The 22,333-nt window shown below is 42.1% G+C and overlaps 1 protein-coding gene across 1 annotated transcript; it reads left to right on the top strand.

Annotated features, from left to right (window-relative positions):
- The first annotated feature begins 426 nt into the window (after positions 1-426).
- Positions 427-21,415, top strand: fsd1l (fibronectin type III and SPRY domain containing 1-like). Its single transcript, XM_030785281.1, has 15 exons — positions 427-436; positions 796-863; positions 4,295-4,390; positions 4,524-4,655; positions 5,872-5,973; positions 10,152-10,174; positions 10,915-11,036; positions 14,610-14,819; positions 15,253-15,351; positions 16,566-16,695; positions 17,461-17,493; positions 19,622-19,719; positions 19,857-20,108; positions 20,220-20,308; positions 21,140-21,415. The coding sequence occupies exons 1-15, from the start codon at positions 427-429 to the stop codon at positions 21,260-21,262; spliced, it is 1,587 nt and encodes a 528-aa protein (XP_030641141.1). The 3' UTR covers positions 21,263-21,415.
- Positions 21,416-22,333: the final 918 nt, after the last annotated feature.

Raw genomic sequence — 22,333 nt, 5'->3', positions numbered from 1 at the left:
GACATTACCCACCCAGAAAATCATCCATTCTGGGCATCCTGCCTCCGGGTCTGCTGAGAAAAGTGACACTGTGTTGAGATGGAGAAGCTACAGATGCAGATGCTCAGTCAGGCTGTATAGCACTGACTTTACATATGTAGTCATAAAAACATAAACACAGTGACCTTTGCATACACAGTCATAAGAACTGATAAACACAGTGACCTATGCTGAGGCTAGTGCTGTTCTTGGCCTTAAGCGGCCAGTGCGTCAGAGCCAGGTCTTTACGTGGGAGAGGAAAAAAGTGCCGTGTAATTCTGGTTGAAAACATGCTCTGCATGAACTGTCCTGGGCCTTTGATAGGTCTGTGTTCAGCTGATTTAACCTTTGTCCAAAGTTACTCCATAAATGATTTTCTGACCCTTTGAAAATGTGTCCTTTTCCGTCATGATAGCAGGTGTGGTGTGCCTGGTCTTATCAAATATGCCATCAGTGGAGCCCGTGACTTCACTAATGCTTCATTACTGCTGTATCAGCATGAAGCTATCATACTCACTGCAGCTGTACACGAGAGAAGTGTAGTCTTCAGACCTGTTTGTCCTGAGCTTGAGCTTTAATAGTGCAGTTATTGTCACTGCCTGTCTAGCGCTCACCTCTGAACTATAGAGAACAGTTTAATGTGTATAAGTCATGAAATGCATTGGTCCCCTGGTTCTTTGGGTTAGTCTGGTTGAATGGATCACTGATGCTCACACTTGGTGGCATGGGGGTCTCTGCAGAAGATGTGAGAGTCTCAGACCCATCTTTTCATCTCAGAGTCAGAGATTGGTCTAAAGATCCAGGATACCTGTGTGGGCCATATTTTGGACGGAAACACGTATCCTGTACTCTGTAGACCAGTGTTGGCTGTACTTAGTTCAGTCACATAAGGTGCGTGCAACGCCAGCGTTAGGGGTGTAAGAAATTATCGATATACTGGGGTATCGTGATATCATGTTTTGTGATGCTGTATTGATTCTCAAAAACACTATCGATTTTTAATTAATCGTTTACATGCAAAGATTCATGGCAGACAGTGGTTCATTTTGTGTTGTGTTTAAACCCCAACCGCTAGATAGCAGTGTTGTTAACCATCTTCAGCCATTTGACTGATTTTACTTCCACTCCAAAATAACAACGGAGTTGTTATGTCGGAAAGTAGTGCAGACGCACTGCTAATGTTGGCATTAGCATTAGGTCTGCTAATGCCAACATTACCACCAATGGCTGATTCCGAAAGAGTTCGACGGCTCCTGCGGCGTACAGAGCTGAAGTGTGGGCTTATTTTGGCTTCCACAATAAAGAGGGCACTAAGGAGATCGACAAGAGCCATGCCGTTTGCAAAAGCTGCCCTGCCAAAATCAAATACCTGGGGAACACAACAAATCTGAGAGCACACTTAGCAAGACACCATTCTGTGTACAGCTAATGGAACAGCAAAGACTAATTAAATGAGTGAATCTAAAATTAGATTTAAAAAATCGCAATATATCACCTTCGTTACAGTATTGCAATATATTGAATCATAACCCCTGTATCAGGATGCGTATCATATCACCGGATTCTTTCCAATACGCAGCCAGTACTCACCAATCATGCTGTAAAATAAGACACAGGTCCAAAAACTCTGATTTTGAGTCAGTTCTGTTGTTTGTTCAGGCTTAATTGCAGTGTGTAATTGGAAATATATTATACTGGGAGTCACCTCCTTGCATAGACACACAGTCACTGTGATTAGGTGTAACTCTGCACTTCACACAACATTTTCCAAGTTAACTGTCCTTACAGTCCATGTTCGTTACTAGTGTTGTGCTTTAATGGTCAGTGTTTCTTTCTCAACATCTCTGTGTTTCAGACATGAACATACATTTTAATTTTTGTGACAAAGAACTGTAGAATGAAAATATGAACCTCTTTTGGCTGTTTTTTATGTCAGTGAACTGCAGCCTTCAAATCATGCATCAAGTTTTCCGTTGGATTTTGATCAGGCTCTGACGTGGACGCTCCGACAGGTGTGTCACATGTCTTAGTCTGTTTGTATAGAAGACACGTAGCTTTTCCTTGCCCCACAAGAGTACTTAAAGCAGTAGTTCGTCTGTCGTAATGCCTGACCATAAATCTGGGCTGGATGTAGATAATAAAGATACACAGAGAGCAGATTGTTGTGTAACAACTCCAATTACTGCAACTCAGATGCTCAGTGAATCAGTGAACAGAATGCGAAGTCTTGAGGCAGCTCAGCATCTGCCCAGTACTCCCAACCCCCCAATCCCAGGATAGGCTCTGTGGGAAAATAAAGGTGTTTAGTCACATTTTTCTTTTACCCCTTTTATGCAACCAATCAGAAGTGATGAATTATTGAATGACTGTTGTACACCAGTTTGAATGAAACAAATTTTTGACTTAGTTTCTTATTCAGCTCTTGGTTGGTTTATTCTTTCACCAAAGACGCAATTAAAACAGGCTGCTTGAAATGTTTTACCAATATCATTAATAAATTTTTGTCAGTCTGTTGTCAGGAATGTAAATCCAGATGGGGGAGGGCCATTTGATGGCCATTGGTTGATCTGCGGAGTAAGTCCAACTCGGGCGTCCGTGAAGCTTCCGCCTGAGCTAACATATAGGCCAGTCTGAACGAGCCTTAAAGCTTGTTTTCCTCTCACTGCTCTAAAAATGAAAATGAACAGCAAGTGAGGCTGCTGTCGCTGTGAATTAGGTCAGGACTGTATGTGGACTGGCCCCCGAGTGCTATACCCAGGGACTCCGCTGTTACACTGTGCAGAGGTTAATCTCAGCTATGCCGCTCTTTCCCACTGGGAATGTTTAAAATTGTCTTCTCTGTACTGGGTAGTGCTGAGATTCTTCCTAACCCAGGCTTGTTTTCAGGTACCTGCGTGGCTGTGTGTTGTTGAGCAAGTGTGCCTCTCCTCCAGGTGCATTATGGGGTTTGACAATGACATGGTTCGCACAGTGAAAAGATGTTGAGTCGCACTGGAAGAAGCGTGTGCTAGCTGAACTTTCCAGATCTGAAGTCAGTGCTACATGAGGTGGAAAGATATTTGAGCCATGAGTTATTCTAAACAGAAGCAATATGGGGAAAAATAAAAAATAAAAAAGACACTATAATAATGGCAATATGTAAAATATACACATGTTATTGAGGAAAATATGTCTGATTCCCACAGATCACAAAGGCCACAGTTATGCTGTTGTTTTCATGTACATTGTTTTCATATGCATTGTTTCCACATGCAGGCTAACAGTTTATATTGGTTTGATTTTGAGTTCAGGGCACTGGGTTCATTCATGGCCTTTCTATTCAGTTCCAGTTCTGATGGGCACCTGACAGTTATAACAGAAAGAAATAGAAGACTTAAGTCACTTCAGCTGAGTCAGGTGTTTGTCATTAGAAAGGTCGTGGGGTCATTGCATTCACCCAAAGTGCAGAATGGCGTTACAGATTGTGTTTCTGTCATAATGGCAAATAAAGCGATTCCTTCATGCCACATTCCTTAACCAGGGTTACCATTCACTCTGATGAGTCATGGGGGTATGCCAGGGATCTGACTGGTGGATGCAGAAAGTTAGGCCCTGATGACAAACTGATGCTCTATCAAAAAATTAGGTGTCCCTGGAAAACTGGAGAGTTGGAGTGCCAGGAGACGCCTGCATATATTATGCAGGTGTTACATTTATCTGTTGATATTTATATTTGCACACTTCTTCATGATTAATTTTTAATACAATGTTACAACAGGTTTCTGATGTCATCACTCCTGTTTGGTTTATTCATCACCATGGACTCGTAATCTTTTACCAACACATCCATTATCGGCTTAAATCAGATGAAACTAAGTGTCACTGTGTAACGTGTGTTCGGATAAACATATAGCTACCAGTCCTATAACAACAGGTGAAATGTTACATTTCTGTGGGTCCAGTGAAAGTGCAGTTAGACGGCCAGTGGCCACTTTGATTCCTGAGTTTCCACATGTTAACATTTGCATTCTTAGCTGGGTTTTAACAGTGGGTTTTAAACAGGTCAGTGATGTCATGGGCAGTTGAGTCAGCCCTGTAAGAGCCATATTGGACAGTTTCATCAGCATGACAGACACCACTGTAAGGTCTGGTCCGCACGTTTTCTGGTCCACACCTTTCTGATTGGTCAGTGCGTTCTGTGAAGGTGAAGGTGTGTGTTAAGGATGAGTGTTAAAGCTTGGTCGTGCTGTGCCCACAGACACATTTCAAACAGACTGTTTTTTTTCCTAACCTACAGGAGGCCTTACAAAGGATAATCACCACACTAGCCAATAAAAATGAAGAGCTTCACACCTTCATCGACACCCTCACTCACTCACTGTCAGGAGTCAAGGTGAGAGGAAAACAGCGCCAACCGAACCATACAGTAGATCTGAGAGCACCGAGTGCTTCAGCTGTCTTTTTTTATACTCTGTTTTTTTCTCAGAAGATATTAAGGTCATTTTTATATGTCACTGCTCCTCCAGGAGAACTCCACGCAGGTGGTATCAGATTTGGAGGAGGAATTCGACACGCTCTACTCCATCCTGGACGAGATGAAAGAAAGCATGACCAACGCAATCAAACAGGAGCAGGCCAAGAAGTCCCATGAACTACAGGTACCAACATCCTCTCCTTCATTAGGCCCATCTCTCTCTCTCTCTCTCTCTCTCTCTCTCTCTCTCTCTTGCTTGCTCCCCTGCCTGTGTCTCCCACTATCTCTGTCATCTAACTAGATCAGATCTTATCATTATTTTGTTAGGTGTGTTTTCCCCCATTGAGATCTGTGTGTGTGTGTGTGTGTGTGTGTGTGTGTGTGTGTGTATGGAGTTTTGCCTGTCTCTCAGGCCAGACAGGGTGATGTCATCATGGTGCTATGGCCGTTTTCTGGCCAGCTGTGTAACAGTCAGCAGGAACAATAAAAGCATGTGATATGAGCCCTGATAAGAGATTTATCACAACACCTCCAGCCCAGTCAGCCTCCAACCGCTGCACAGTGTTTGCACACAGATTCTGTCTATTACACTCCTCTGTCTGAAATTCCCTGAGAATACAGGGCTCACCTCTGTTCACCTCAGTTAGTGTGGACGGACACTGGCCTTTCTTTAGAGGCAATGCACTCTGAACTTGCTAAGCTGTAAAGTTTCATTTCTGTAAATATATGTTTTCAGTTTCTGTTTTTGTAGCAAGAAGAAGACATCATTGATCCTGTGTAACAGCCTTGTTAGGTTGTTCTTTTTCATTCATGTAACAGGACATGCCATTCATAAGGGTGGAGATTTACTCTCCTCTCATGTGGATTCCCCCTCTGTCCTAAACTCCCCATTGTCCCAGTTAAAGTATCAGATTAAAAAGCATGACATATACAGTACTAGTCAAAAGTCTGGACACACCTACCCATTCAAGGGTTTTCTTTATTTTTGCTGTTTTCTACATTCTGCTTTGTTTACACTTTTTTTTTGCTTACTACATAATTCCATATGTGTTATTTCATAGTTTTGATGCCCTCAGCATTATGCTGCAATGTAGAAAATAAAAATAATAAGAATAAAATAAAGACATTGAATTAGAAGGTATGTCCAAACTTTTGACTGGTACTGTATATAGATAGCATGACATTATATATCAGACATGTATTGTTTGAAATGTGTGTGAATTGTACAGGTGAGATGATTTGCAGGTGGGCTCTTCAGTTCAAACAAATGATTAAATCTAGCCCCAAGTTTTTCACGTTACCTGAATGCACGTTAGTGTGTAATAGAAGTATTAGTTATAGAATGTATGAAAGTGGTTTTATTGCAGTAACATTTCCTTTTTTCTCTGTCTCTCTTTAAGAACCAGCTTTCACAGAGCACCAGTGCATTGGAAAGTGCTGAGGAACTCCTGGAGTTTGCCAACAACGCTCTTCACATCCAGAACGAAGAGGAATTCTCAAAGGTACACCTGGCACCTGTGATGTGTGTGTGTACGCGGTGATTTCCAACAGTCAAAAATTTTTAAAAACATGGCGGACAGCGACAGAACCAGCTTCAACTTCAACTGCAGCTGCAGTTCCGAATATAAATGTATCAGTTGCATATTTTGGTGTAATAAGTCTTCATACACTTTCTTATAGGGCTACTTTTGATACATATTTGTGGTACTCGTGTGTTGTTCGATTTTAACAGAACAGATAGCCCAACCGATAGCAAACGTGTAGTACACTACAGGAAAGTTCTCATAATTGCGTACCATACTGTATACTAGTGTGTGGAGTAGTGCGCAGTATGCAGTGTATACTAGGCTAGTATGCAGTATGCAGTACGGTAGTATGCCATTTCGGACACAGACCCTGTGTTGTAAAGCAGTAAACTACACTGTGAGGTGGAGTCATGGGGCCCTGTGTTGTAAAGCAGTAAACTACACTGTGAGGTGGAGTCATGGGGCCCTGTGTTGTAAAGCAGTAAACTACACTGTGAGATGGAGTCATATGGCCCTGTGTTGTAAAGCAGTAAACTAGACTGTGAGATGGAGTCATATGGCCCTGTGTTGTAAAGCAGTAAACTAGACTGTGAGATGGAGTCATATGGCCCTGTGTTGTAAAGCAGTAAACTAGACTGTGAGATGGAGTCATATGGCCCTGTGTTGTAAAGCAGTAAATTACACTGTGAGATGGAGTCATATGGCCCTGTGTTGTAAATCAGTAAACTAGACTGTGAGATGGAGTCATATGGCCCTGTGTTGTAAAGCAGTAAATTACACTGTGAGATGGAGTCATATGGCTCTGTGTTGTAAAGCAGTAAACTACACTGTGAGGTGGAGTCATGGGGCCCTGTGTTGTAAAGCAGTAAACTACACTGTGAGATGGAGTCATATGGCCCTGTGTTGTAAAGCAGTAAACTACACTGTGAGATGGAGTCATATGGCCCTGTGTTGTAAAGCAGTAAACTAGACTGTGAGATGGAGTCATATGGCCCTGTGTTGTAAAGCAGTAAACTAGACTGTGAGATGGAGTCATATGGCCCTGTGTTGTAAAGCAGTAAATTACACTGTGAGATGGAGTCATATGGCCCTGTGTTGTAAAGCAGTAAACTAGACTGTGAGATGGAGTCATATGGCCCCGTGTTGTAAAGCAGTAAATTACACTGTGAGATGGAGTCATATGGCTCTGTGTTGTAAAGCAGTAAACTACACTGTGAGATGGAGTCATATGGCCCTGTGTTGTAAAGCAGTAAATTATACTGTGAGATGGAGTCATATGGCCCTGTGTTGTAAAGCAGTAAACTAGACTGTGAGATGGAGTCATATGGCCCTGTGTTGTAAAGCAGTAAACTACACTGTGAGATGGAGTCATATGGCTCTGTGTTGTAAAGCAGCAAATTACACTGTGAGATGGAGTCATATGGCTCTGTGTTGTAAAGCAGTAAATTACACTGTGAGATGGAGTCATATGGCCCTGTGTTGTAAAGCAGTAAACTACACTGTGAGATGGAGTCATATGGCTCTGTGTTGTAAAGCAGTAAATTACACTGTGAGATGGAGTCATATGGCTCTGTGTTGTAAAGCAGTAAACTAGACTGTGAGATGGAGTCATGGGCCCCTGTGTTGTAAAGCAGTAAACTAGACTGTGAGATGGAGTCATATGGCTCTGTGTTGTAAAGCAGTAAACTAGACTGTGAGATGGAGTCATGGGCCCCTGTGTTGTAAAGCAGTAAATTACACTGTGAGATGGAGTCATATGGCTCTGTGTTGTAAAGCAGTAAACTAGACTGTGAGATGGAGTCATGGGCCCCTGTGTTGTAAAGCAGTAAACTACACTGTGAGATGGAGTCATATGGCCCTGTGTTGTAAAGCAGTAAACTAGACTGTGAGATGGAGTCATATGGCCCTGTGTTGTAAAGCAGTAAATTACACTGTGAGATGGAGTCATATGGCCCTGTGTTGTAAAGCAGTAAACTAGACTGTGAGATGGAGTCATATGGCCCTGTGTTGTAAAGCAGTAAATTACACTGTGAGATGGAGTCATATGGCTCTGTGTTGTAAAGCAGTAAACTACACTGTGAGATGGAGTCATATGGCCCTGTGTTGTAAAGCAGTAAATTATACTGTGAGATGGAGTCATATGGCCCTGTGTTGTAAAGCAGTAAACTAGACTGTGAGATGGAGTCATATGGCCCTGTGTTGTAAAGCAGTAAACTACACTGTGAGATGGAGTCATATGGCTCTGTGTTGTAAAGCAGCAAATTACACTGTGAGATGGAGTCATATGGCTCTGTGTTGTAAAGCAGTAAATTACACTGTGAGATGGAGTCATATGGCCCTGTGTTGTAAAGCAGTAAACTACACTGTGAGATGGAGTCATATGGCTCTGTGTTGTAAAGCAGTAAATTACACTGTGAGATGGAGTCATATGGCTCTGTGTTGTAAAGCAGTAAACTAGACTGTGAGATGGAGTCATGGGCCCCTGTGTTGTAAAGCAGTAAACTAGACTGTGAGATGGAGTCATATGGCTCTGTGTTGTAAAGCAGTAAACTAGACTGTGAGATGGAGTCATGGGCCCCTGTGTTGTAAAGCAGTAAATTACACTGTGAGATGGAGTCATATGGCTCTGTGTTGTAAAGCAGTAAACTAGACTGTGAGATGGAGTCATGGGCCCCTGTGTTGTAAAGCAGTAAATTACACTGTGAGATGGAGTCATATGGCTCTGTGTTGTAAAGCAGTAAACTACACTGTGAGATGGAGTCATATGGCCCCGTGTTGTAAAGCAGTAAACTACACTGTGAGATGGAGTCATATGGCCCTGTGTTGTAAAGCAGTAAATTACACTGTGAGATGGAGTCATATGGCCCTGTGTTGTAAAGCAGTAAATTACACTGTGCTCCAACACAACAGCTTGAATCAAATATGTTTATGTTTGTGTGTCTTTTGCCTTTCTGTGTTTTTCATTTCTGCAGTAAATATGTTATGAATTTCCACACCATCACTCTTGATTAACTTTCTGCAGCATAAAGCTTTGGGAGCAGTATGTTTATTTTGCTTTGGCAGAAATGTCCCTGACTAGAATTTGTGGCTTGTCACATCATGTTGACATAAAACAAGCTGTTAACGTCTGTCTGAAATGCAGTATAGCATTTTTCCATTACCTATAATTCTCATTATTTACTGTAGCAGGAAACGTGAAGGGTGCATGTGACTTTGTGGTTGTGGATATATTTTGTTTTCAGTGACTGAGATAAGGAAAATACTACAGTATGAAAGAAAAAACAAAATAAAAACATGCAAAGAAAAGACAAAATAAAAGCATGCAAAGACACTTCCCTCCCACCCCTGAGTCACTGACTCTCTCACTCAGGCTAACAGCAATAAAAATCATATCTCGAATTCAACCGTCTCTCTCACTCAGGCTAACACAGCAACAAAAATCATATCTCAAATTCAGCTGTTTCTTTATTAACAGGCAGAGGAATGTCTGTACTTTACACTGGTGCAGAAGTCATGCAGACTAATAAAAATAAACTCATGATGGGAAAACATGCAAAAATATTTATAAATCCTTTCAGTTGTATGCTCTCTTGTCGTGTATGCATATGTTTGCATGATTGTGTGTGTGTGTGTCTTTGTGCGTGTATTTGAATGTGTGTCTGCTTTTCTGTGTGTGTGCTTGTGTATGTGCGTGCGTGTTTTTTGTGTGGTGTGTGTGTGTGCGTGTACCATGTATTTGTGTCTTCCTGGGACCGAAAGTCCCTAGTAAGATATAAATTAGTATAATCTGACAAAATTGCCCTGTGGTGACCAAAATACTGGTCCCCACAAGGAGAACAATGTTTTTCTAAACTATATTGTTGTTACTGATAAAACAAAAAGTGTCAAAACATTTCCGTGGTTAAGGTTATGGTAAGGGTTAGGGATAGATTAATATTCAATGAGAAGTCCCCGCTAGGAAATGAATAATGACGTGTGTGTGTGTGTGTGTGTGTGTGTGTGTGTGTGTGTGTGTATTTGTCCACACTGGTGCTGAGCAGGTCGTTATGCTCATACTCCACTTGCATGGCTCTACTAACAACCTTTTTTCCCCTCCTCTCTTCTCCCTCTCTTCCTGCTCCTCATACCCCTGCTCCTCCTCTCTCCTCACCAAGGCTGCAAAACAGATCAAAGACCGGTATGGTACTCTCTCCTCTTCTCTCTCTACGTGTATTCTGTGTGCCAGCATTAGCACTGCATGGTTTAGCTGCACTCCTATCTCTATTTGTTTCTTTTTATAGTGACTTTGCCACAGAGTCTGCCATAACATAGTTGTCTTTATTTATATATAGATTGACAACACATTGGCTGTATAACATTACCCAGTAATCATTGTTCTCAAGCCTCTCTGTGTGAAACTGATAGAGCTGCTTCCCTGGAGTGTTGTAGATTGTTAAATAAAAATAGTAAATTTCTGTATAAAGTGATAAGCAGAGTGTTTGCCTGGCATTGTTAGCTCTTGGTTAGAGCATAGTGGTTCTCTACAGTCCAGAGGCTCTGTTATCAGTGACTTTTTACATGAAAAACCCGGAATGAGATTGAGTGTAAGATACAGGGCTCTTGACTCTTGGTCATGTCTGGAAACGTGTCTGCTTGTTAAGTCAGATTAACTGAGTTACACCTATGAGACATATATATGTGTATGTGAGCCAGTGTATGAGGCCTGGCCAGTGGCTGCGTGTGGAATGAAGAGTGTAAGCTAAGAGTGGGCTAAGCAGTTTAACAAACCTGATCACAGAAGCATCAGTGTGTGTGGATGGTGCTTGCAGTAGTGTTAGTGGTGTGTGTAGTAGTTTGGGAACTGGTTTTAATGGTAGTTGCAGAGACTGAGATGGTTTGTCACATCATGTGGTACTTTTTTATTCTCCCGTTGCTCAGAGTAACGATGGCTCCAGCGTTCCGTGTAACCATGAAGCCCAAGGCCACGCCCACGATGACTCACCTGATGGTGGACTTCTCACAGGAGAGGCAGCTTCTCCAGAACCTCCGCTTTCTCCCTGGTAAACCAGCCACAGCCGACCCAAAACCCACAAACCAGAACCTCTGTTTTCACAAACGCAAAGCTTGTCTTTGCGCTCTAGTCTGTACAATGTCAGTCAATCAGTCTCTGCATTCATTCATTACGTCAGCCAGTCTCTGCAGTCAGTCAGTCAGTCAGTCACTCAGTCAGTCTCTGCAGTCAGTCAGTCAGTCAGTCACTCAGCCAGTCATTCAGTCAGCCAGTCTCTGCAGTCAGTCAGTCAGTCAGTCAGTCAGTCAGTCAGCCAGTCTCTGCAGTCAGTCAGTCAGCCAGTCTCTGCAGTCAGTCAGTCAGCCAGTCTCTGCAGTCAGTCAGTCAGCCAGTCTCTGCAGTCAGCCAGTCTCTGCAGTCAGTCAGCCAGTCTCTGCAGTCAGTCAGCCAGTCAGTCAGTCAGTCAGCCAGTCTCTGCAGTCAGTCAGTCAGCCAGTCTCTGCAGCCAGTCTCTGCAGTCAGCCAGTCTCTGCAGTCAGTCAGTCAGTCACTCAGTCACTCAGCCAGTCATTCAGTCTCTGCAGTCAGTCAGTCAGCCAGTCTCTACAGTCAGTCAGTCACTCAGCCAGTTATTCAGTCTCTACAGTCAGTCAGTCAGTCAGTCTCTGCAGTCAGTCAGTCAGCCAGTCTCTACAGTCAGTCAGTCAGCCAGTCTCTGCAGTCAGTCAGTCAGTCAGTCAGCCAGTCTCTACAGTCAGTCAGTCAGTCAGTCAGTCTCTACAGTCAGTCAGTCAGTCAGTCTCTGCACTCAGAGTGCAGGTTTCCGACAACATCCCTCTGAGAGAAACCATCAGATACACTACTGCAGTGATTCTCAACTCCACTCCTGGGGGCCCACTGTACTGCACATCTTTGGACTGACACACCTGATTCCACTGATCAATGAATCATCAAGCCCTTGATTAGCTCAATTAACTGTGATAATGAAGAGTTAAAGACGTGCAGGACCGTGCCCCCAGGACTGGAGCTGAGAATCACTCCACTACTGGACTGGTGTCACTGGGACTCTAGTAGAGATGATTGTATGTGACATCCAGCTGTGTTTTAAACAGGATTAGATAAAACAGGAGTCGACTGAGGGTAATAGGGTGAGGGTCTGAGTATAATAAACAGAATATGTGTTATGCTCTTAACAATAAAATCCCTGCTTTTGTTTTTTTAAATCTTCTTCTAAATCTTTTTTCTCAGCTGAACATCTACTCAATAGAACAAAAAAATCCCTTTTATATGTATGTGTGTATATATATATATATATATATATATATATATATATATGTGTGTGTGTGTGTGCCCTGCGATGGACTGGCGACCTGTCCAGGGTGTTTCCCCGCCTTTCGCCCTATGTGCGCTGGGATAGGCTCCAGCACCCCCCGCGACCCTAATCAGGATAAGCGGCTTAGATAATGAGTGAGTGAGTGTGTGTGTGTGTGTGTGTATATGTGTGTGTGTGTGTGTGTATATTAAATTTTTCCTTTTTTAATTATTTTTTTCTTAGCTGAAATAAGAATAAAGACAGAATGTAGAATCTTAAAGAAGCCTGTGTAATTTGTAAATGTGTTCATTTGAATGTGGATACTCTGTGCAGTCTAGAGTGTTCGTGGTTCTCTGTTTTCTCTGTGGAGTAGACTGAATCTGCCTCGTGTTTTTTTTTTTTTTTATTTGGTGTGCATCCATGCAGAAGATGTTGTTGTTTCCCTGAAGGGTTTCCATGCTGCCTAGCCTGTCAGATTACAGCAGCACACTGTGTATTAACAAGGCAAACCGAAAGCTTTACTCTACAGTCTTTACTCCACAGTCCTTACTCTACAAACTTAACAGACTTTACTCTACAAACTTAACAGACTTTACTCTACAGACTTTACTCTACAGACTTTACTCTACAAACTTAACAGACTTTACTCTACAGTCTTTACTCCACAGTCCTTACTCTACAAACTGAACAGTCCTTACTCTACAGACTTTACAGACTTTACAGTCTTTACTCTACAGTCTTTACTCTACAGACTTTACTCTACAGACTTTACAGTCTTTACTCTACAGTCCTTACTCTACAGACTTTACTCTACAGACTTTACAGTCTTTACTCTACAGACTTTACAGTCTTTACTCTACAGACTTTACAGTCTTTACTCTACAGTCCTTACTCTACAGACTTTACTCTACAGACTTTACAGTCTTTACTCTACAGACTTTACAGTCTTTACTCTACAGTCTTTACTCTACAGACTTTACTCTAGTCTTTACTCCACAGTCCTTACTCTACAAACTTACCAGACTTTACTCTACAAACTTAACAGACTTTACTCTACAAACTTAACAGACTTTACTCTACAGACTTTACTCTACAGACTTTACAGACTTTACTCTACAGACTTTACAGTCTTTACTCTACAGTCTTTACTCCACAGTCCTTACTCTACAAACTTAACAGTCTTTACTCTACAGATTTTACTCTACAGACTTTATTTGACAGTGGACAGTATGCAGTTTGGTTGAGTTTGGTTCATTAGTGGAGACTCTGTGGGGATTGATAGCCGTCCCTTAGTAACTCGCTGAAAGTCATTCAGTCATTCAGCCCTGGGCCAGCTGGGATCGTGACCTTTCCCTTTCCCTCCTTCGTTCACCCTGAGAAGACTCCCCATTTGGCTATCCTCAGGGCACAGAGCAGATAAAGGGCATCATGGGAGTTATTTAAGTCAGAGTTACTCCATTCATGTTAAACACAAGGGAGGCTGGGGGAGCCCTGTATCCATAGCAACAGCCACACCTCACTGAGGGAAGAGATTTACTTGGAAGATTTTTTGCCTCTTGATAAGTTGGCTGTTGCTTTAGAATAAAGTTTGTACCCAGGAACTCCCAAATTACACTCCTTTTTACACCTTGTTTTTACACCCCTTTTCACGCTCTGTTTACCCTTTTTTCTGTATTTTCAGTGGTTGTTTTTTATTTGAGTGCTGAATGTTTTCTCACAGCCTTAAAGTGATGCCAGCTTTCACCATGTTGTTATGCTGAGTAGACACACATTGCAGTAGAAAGTTGTGTAAAGTGCTGTTTCAGCCCAGATGTGTAGCACAGCTGTCTCAGTGGCACGTCTTTTAAACATCGAGTTACGGTTAATGCAAAAAAAACACCTGCTCTGCCCAGTGTAATGCAAATCAGGCATCTGTCACAAGGATAATCCCTCTCTCTCTCTGACACACACACACTCACCCTCTCTCTCTCTGTGCCTCTGAAACCTGTATATGAATGCATGCATTTTTGCCTCAGTGTCAAGATGACAAGCACATGCACATTGTTACTTTCACATTATATTCACAATACAAATTACACAAGTGTTATATTATTACACAAATGTTGTTGTGTAATCCTGGAGGCAGAAACAGAGGAGGGAGCCAGAGAAGTTTGGAAGGAAACCTGTATCTAAAACAGAGCCTGTATTCTGACCAGAACGGGTCATTCTGCAATAAACCTGTATCTGAATGAGAGCCTGTTTTGTAGACTGGAGCAGGTCATTTGAGAGTAAACCGGAATGTGAATTAGAGCCTGTTTTGTGTATGTTTAGTTCCACGTGCGCCGGAGATCGAGGTTCAGGAGTGTTCGGTTGTTGATAATGAGGTGTCGGTGGTGTGGAAGATGCCTGTGGAAGACAGTAAAATCGATCACTACATCCTAGAGTACAGGAAGACCAATCATCAGGGTCTCCCTCGTGTCAAAGACGAACACACCTGGGAGGTGGTGGATAACATTAAGACCACTGAATACACTCTATCAGGTACTCACAGTCAAGCACCACTGAATTCACTCTAACAATACATTCAGCCAGGAACTACTGAATTCACTCTAACAATACATACAAACCAGGACAACTGAATTCAAAATCAAGAAAAAAGAGACAAGGTTATCAAATGCATGTTGGCAGGTACGCAGAGCAAAAGGAAGAAGGTATACGTTCTGACAATTACATGTAGCCAAAGCAAAGCTGTGTACAGTCTGCGAGAATCACAGAATAGACTGACAGTAACGCGTGACATCAGGACCTGCATTACACATAGTAACAGTCTACACAGTGACACAGTTTAAAGGACAGATAAGACTTTCCCCGAAATGAATGCCTGTTTTTTCACAGCTTTACAGAATTATGATATGGCATGATCGTCAAACGAGATGAGAGCATGGTTAAAAATGTAAAAATGTCCCGCACACAGGTTTGAAATTTGACTCCAAATACATGAACATCCGGATACGAGCTTGTAACAAGGCCGCTGCCGGGGACTACTCTGATCCCGTTACCTTGGAAACCAGAGGTAGGACCACGTGTGTGTAAGTCAGACAGTGCAGTTTTGATTTATATGGACAAAAGTCCTGCTGGAAATAGTCCCTTAACCATCCACACACTTTCAGTCAGAAGATACAGTTTTGATTTATATGGACAAAAGTCCTGCTGGAAATCAGGGCTGTGGAGTCGGTGCACAAAACCTTTGACTCCGACTCCAACTCCTCAATTTATGGTACCACTGACTGCAACTCTGACTCAGACTCCAGAAACCCAATTTTGCTTCCGACTCCACAACTCCACAGCACGGCTTTTTTTATAAAGCCGTGCTGTGGAATTAGCTGTGGAGTCAGTAAACGAAACCTTCAACTGACTTCTCAATTTATGGTACCACCAACTCTGACTCAGACTCCAGAAACCCAATTTTGCTTCCGACTCCACAACTCCAACTCCACAGCCCTGCTGGAAGTAGTCCCTTAACCATCCACACCCTTTCAGTCACACAGTACAGTTTTGATTTATATGGACAAAAGTCCTGCTGGAAATAGTCCCTTAACCATCCACACACTTTCAGTGTGGATGACAATGTTCGTTAGATTCTTTAGAGTGACTGAACAGGATTACACATATAGACAGGATTACACATACAGACAGGATCAGGATTACACATACAGACAGGATTACACATACAGGCAGGATCAGGATTACACATACAGACAGGATCAGGATTACACATACAGACAGGATCAGGATTACACATACAGACAGGATTACACATACAGACAGGATCAGGATTACACATACAGAGAGGATTACACATACAGACAGGATCAGGATTACACATACAGACAGGATCACTCATACAGACAGGATCAGGATCACACATATGGACAGGATCACACATACAGACAGGATCAGGATCACACATACAGACAGGATCACACATACAGACAGGATCACACATACGGACAGGATCACACATACGGACAGGATCAGGATCACACATACAGACAGGATCGGGATTACACATACAGACAGGATCAGGATTACACATACAGACAGGATCAGGATCACACATACAGACAGGATCACTCATTCGGACAGGATCACTCATACAGACAGGATTACACATACAGACAGGATTAGGATTACACATACAGACAGGATTACACATACAGACAGGATTAGGATTACACATACAGACAGGGTCTGTGAGAAGTTGTTTCCTCTTCTTTTGGTCTCCAGCATTTAACTTTGGTTTGGACTCCTCCTCCTCACATCTCAACCTGAAGGTGGATGAGGGGGGTGTAGAGTGGGACCCCCAGGGGGGCAAAGGTCAAGAGAGCAAGTTTAAAGGGAAGGAAAACAAGGGCAGGTAAGCAGTACCAACCTGGCCTCCAGCTTCTCCACATGTCCCAGCTTTTAAGATTTAATGCAACAGATGAACAGAGATTTTTTTTCTGTATTTTGGTCCATGACTTGTTTTGTTTAATGTTGATGGCACAATATGTATGTTGTGAAAGGTTAATTTTGTTTGTTGGAGAGGATTTATTTTGTATTTTTTGTGGATGATCAGTTTTGTTTGGTGCAGATGGTTATCTTCGTCAGTTGGAGAACGTTAATTTTGTTTTTGGTGGCTGGCTATTTTTGAGGATGTTCTCTTGTGTCCTGTTTCTTTGCATTTGAGATGTTTTAGTATGGGCACATCTCCTTCTGCTAATCCAGGACCATATACATAGAAGACAGTAAAGACATAAACACAGAATACAAGACAACTCCAAGATTCTTATATAAGAAACTGGTGCTCCGACAACTGAAGCGTGGGTTGAGCACAGTTAAACTGACGACTCTGTGAACACCCGTAGAGGGCGCTATGGCACTGCAGTCTGTCACTGTACTATCATATGTTCATATAATAAATATATGTGTGTGTGTGTATATATATATATATATATATATATATATATATATATATATATGTGCCTCATCCTCTCTCGAGGGATTTAACATCTGAGTATCTGTGTAGAGGTTTGACTGGAGCAGTGGTTTCCAGTCTGCTCCTTTCCCACCGTGCCACATCTTCAGTTTGAATGTAACCCTGATTTCTTTTCCATTTTGTTTTTCCCTTGTTTGTCAACAGTGCACACCTCACCAATCTGAAGAACATGACAAGGTGACCTTGTGTCCTGTGGCTGTAGGCTTTAGTGTAATGACCAAAAGCCTTAGTTCACTATAGCACGGCCACTCACTGTCTCTCGCTGCTGCACACTGGCCAACAGGGCTTGCTGGGCTGTAACTGACTTAGACCCCTGTCCTCGTAGAGACAGACGGACATGAGGACTTTGTCCATGCCTTGTGAAACTCTACTCTCACCTTGTACATGCTTAGAAAAACATCCAGAGTCAATACAACTGCCAGAATGCTGAATAATTCAAGAGAGTTTCACTGAATTATTCAGGTGGGAGTTGAATTGACACTGGTCACCTTACTGTCAGACATAACCAATGCCGTGTGTGTGTGGGTTTGAGTGATGAATGAAACAGTCACTTACAGATGGAAAACTTTCTCCTTTTAATACTCATTTAGTATTTTAATGTTAAGCAATGTCTACTGTAAACAGTGTATATACAGTGTATACACTTTTCCTTAAATATAATCACAGTTTACACCTTCCAGTTTCCATCTCTACATGACTTTTTTCTCTTTCCTAACATTGTTTCTCTTCTAAATCTAAGACAGCGTCCTTTAACTTCACTCTCCTTCCAAAGAAATGAAACCAAAATGACAGCCTCCAGTTACAGATTGTCTTCTGTCATAGAACAGACATTAGCGATAATAATAATAATAATAATAATAATAATAATAATAATAATAATAATAACAACAACCGCAACAACAGTAATAATAATATCATGCTTGCACTGACTTTTTCTCTTGCTTTGCCCTCAAACCAATGATTTTGGTGAGTACGAATCTCAAAGCAGAGTTCATGTGTTACCCTCAGACTCATTCCATTCTGAAGACAAGGTGCACAAATGTTGACTCATAAAGTTTAGTGCACACACAGCTACAGAACCACACAGAACCAAACAGAACCAAGCTCAGGGGGAGGGCCCCGGCAGTCTGACCAGTGGGTTTCCACTTTATTCCCATTACCATGCAGAAAAGCCTGATCTCCTTTTTTTTTTACCCCTGTATTCAGAATTTCTGTGCAGATCCAAATAATCTTTTGACCTGTAATTAAACATTGTGATAACTGAATGTATGATAGTAATAAAGCCCCTGTGATACATGGCCACACCCCTTGGTCTGCTGCTCTGTCACTCACTGGCTGTCTAGTGGTCTTGAGTTCCTTCCCACTGTGTACTGGTGCCTGCTAACACACTATAATAAATGTATGTTACTAATGACAGACTAGAATATGAAGGCATTTGTGCACTTTGTCTGAACACTGGCTAAGTGTCAGTCATATTCATTCATTAATAAGGGATGGTTATTAGTGGTACTATCTTCAGTGGTAGTTTAGATGAAACAGGAAGAACAGTATTGCAGTCCACTGATGCCAGTTTGCTTGCATTGTGTCTTATTTAGCTGTGAGCCTTAACACTGTGTGTTCAGTGATCATTAACACCTGCCTCACTTTAACTCATTGGACTCAAGTCACCAGTGTCATCTACCATGAAACTCTGGTGTGTGTCCGTGTGTGCGTGTGTCTGTGTCCGTGTGTGTGCGTGTTTCAGTATGTGTGTACATGTGCATTGGTGCATGTGTGCCTGTATGTGTGTGTTTGCGCGTGCCTGTATCTCTGCGTGTGTGTGCTTTGTGTGTGTGTGTGTTTGTGTATGTGAGTGTGTATGTTTGTATGTGTATGTGTGTGAGTGTGTGTGTGGGTGCTATGCACAGTAATCACAGTCAGACTGTAGATCATGTACTGCCAGAACATGGAGTGGTCATAATTTATTATCATTTCTTCCTCCACCTCATCATCTCATCTCATCTCATTTCCGTCTGTTTTTTGGCGACTCATTAAGATTGTCTCACACTGTGGTGTATCTGTGTGAATCCTGGCACGCTCTTATATGTTTGACTGGTCTGAGATGTCGGTTTTAGATTCTAGCGATGAAATTCCTGTTTATTGTTTAAGTAATGTTGAGACTCAAGTCGTAGTCATTAGTGGTGTCTGCCTGTGTGTGTCTGTCTGAGTGCACGTCTCTGTATGTGCATGTGTGTGTGTGTGTGTGTGTAGGTGTGAACACAGTATTCTAAGTGTGGGTTTTTTTTCTGTGTGGCACACGTTTCAGAAGCGGGACTCCTTCTCCAAAGAGGCTGTCAGTGACGCGCTCTCCAGCGGGGAGAGGGGGCAGGGACCGGTTTACAGGAGAGTCCTACACAGTACTGGGTAAAGTCCTGTCACTGCAAACCTGCTATCAAATCACTGATGGATCTCACCAATGCCCTGTTCTTCTGCTTTGTTTCATTAATGGGGTTTTGTGTGTGTGTGTGCGTGCGTGTATATGTGTGTGTGCGCACACACAGGTGACACAGCAATAGACAGCGGGCAGCATTACTGGGAGGTGACTGCGCTTAAAGACTGTAAATCGTACAGTTTGGGCGTGGCCTACAGGAACCTTGGCAAGTTTGACCAGTTGGGCAAAACCAGCAGCACCTGGTGTGTCCACATCAACAACTGGCTCCAAAACTCCTTTGCTGCCAAACACAACAACAAGGCCAAGACTCTGGATGTGTCTGTGCCTGAGAGGATTGGGGTCTACTGTGACATGGATGGAGGTAAAGAGAGATGACACGAGAGAGAGAAAAGACTGAGATACATATTATAATGTGTTTTAATGGAAAATGTCTTTTAACCTCATTCATTTTCCCGTTTTATTGTCCTGTTAGGTCAGCTGTCCTTCTATAATGCAGAAAACAAACAGTTACTCCACACCTTCAAAACTAAATTCAGCCAGCCTGTTGTACCTGCCTTCATGGTAAGTGATGAACACACGAGAGAGAGTGAGGTGGGGGGGGGGGGGGTGCGTGTGTGTGTCTTGGTAAAATAGAGTTTGGAGAGACACCCCTCATGTGGCCTATGGGAGGTCTGTCATTCCTGCTGTGGTCTCATCTCACTACTCCGTTACACTCTCAGCAGATTTAGAGCACAACAAACAGGCATGTTGAAAATATTTCCCCAAAATGTTGTTAATATCATAAATAACCAAAAATAGTTCTTTTGTTTAATTTATCTGACCATTAGTAAAGTAATGGGAGTAAGAGAAGACTGAATCTTTAGTCACAATGTGTTGTCAGAGCGTGAACTCATGACTTCACACAGGGCTGAGCCGGTAGCGGTGTCCTCCAGAAAAGCTCAGCTCTAATGCATGTGGACCTTTACTGTGATAAAAAAAAAACCCATCAGATTATTGCATAAACTGAAGCCAGTACATCTCACACCTGAAGTGCCCCTGACATTATTATTCTCTCTGTTCTACACATTATTACTGTGACTGTTTTTCATGAGAGTGTCTGTCTGAGAAAACCATACACAAACCAACAAGAGGCTTTTGTGGTAGATGTCATGTTATTTGTGTGTTTATTTGCTATTTTGTGGGTTGGTTTTGTGGTAGGTGTGGTGTTAATAGTGTGTTTATTTGGTTTTGTGGTAGGTGTGGTGTTAATGGTGTGTTTATTTGGTTTTGTGGTAGGTGTGGTGTTAATAGTGTGTTTATTTGGTTTTGTGGTAGGTGTGGTGTTAATGGTGTGTTTATTTGGTTTTGTGGTAGGTGTGGTGTTAATGGTGTGTTTATTTGGTTTTGTGGTAGGTGTGGTGCGGAGGTTTGACCCTGTTGACAGGATTGCAGGTGCCCAGTGCAGTGAGAAGTTTCCAGAAAACGGAGAATGGTCTGGGTGGTTCTAGCAGCAGCATCAACAGTATGGTGCAGTAGTCCAGTCTCACCTGGAAAAACCTCCCACTGCTTCCACACGCATCTCCTCCTGAAATAAAGTGCTACAGCCACAAGGGGGCATGAAGGGAAACTGCGCTTTTCTCAGGCTGCCGTGGAAATCTACCACGCCTTCAATGTCATCTTTAAAACAAGATTCTTCCCGAAGGAGAGATGCATCTATCTTTTTCTCTTACAGAGATGGTAGCATCAGGAATGCTAGTGACTTAATCAGGAAATAGTCGAGTGCACTTTCTCAGTACTGATTTTAGTTTGAAAGCAGTTTTGTTTTGAGATTTTTTTTCCTTTCTTTCCTTTTTGTTTTGTTAAGGTTTGTGTTCAGAATTGCGGTTGCTCTGGAATAAGAAACACTGTCATGTACCACCTCATTTTTGTGTTATTTTACTAAAATATACATTGATTTAGTTTTTTTCCTTTGTGTTTTTGCATGTACAGTATACATGTATGTATTGTATGTGTGCATATAAATTGTGCATTGGAGTGCGTGAATATTTCCTCAGTCTAAATTTATTACTGAATTAGGCCTATGAAAAATATGGGGCCAGTAAAGATGTTTTATGCGATTTGTTAAAAAGTTAGTGCTGCTTTTCTTTCTACCCTTAACATTGACATTAGTGTGTCTGCCTGTAACACTGACATAAGTGCATCTGCCTTTCCCCTCATATCTCAGAGTGAAAGTGACTCCGCTGACCTGGACTGCCTTCCTGCTCTTAGAGCACAAATGATCTTCAGGTTTTCCTCCATTCCCCAGCTGGATTTTCTTTTAAAATCATTATTTATTATGAGCAGTGGAAAAGTGACATTTGATTAAATTATTTTATCTTTTTTTCCCAGAACTTTGCAAAAATGAGATTGCTGGTCAATAGTCCAGTGAGCTTATTTAAGATTTTGCAACTAAAGACATTCTTTACATCACATTTTTAAAGCCTTTAAAACAGTGATTCTCAACTCCAGTCCTGGGGGCCCACTGTCCTGTACATCAAGACTGACACACCTGATTCTACTGACCAATTAATCATCAAACCCTTGATTAGGTCAATTAACTGTGACAAT

The sequence above is a fragment of the Chanos chanos genome, chromosome 9 (genome assembly GCF_902362185.1).
Source record: "Chanos chanos chromosome 9, fChaCha1.1, whole genome shotgun sequence".
Taxonomy (NCBI): domain Eukaryota; kingdom Metazoa; phylum Chordata; class Actinopteri; order Gonorynchiformes; family Chanidae; genus Chanos; species Chanos chanos.
This window is presented reverse-complemented; position numbering and strand designations above follow the sequence as displayed.

Coding starts and splice junctions, on each gene's coding strand:
- fsd1l (XM_030785281.1), top strand. Junction 15,352..16,565: donor CGTTACCTTGGAAACCAGAG/GTAGGACCACGT, acceptor TTTGGTCTCCAG/CATTTAACTTTGGTTTGGAC. Junction 17,494..19,621: donor AATCTGAAGAACATGACAAG/GTGACCTTGTGT, acceptor CACACGTTTCAG/AAGCGGGACTCCTTCTCCAA.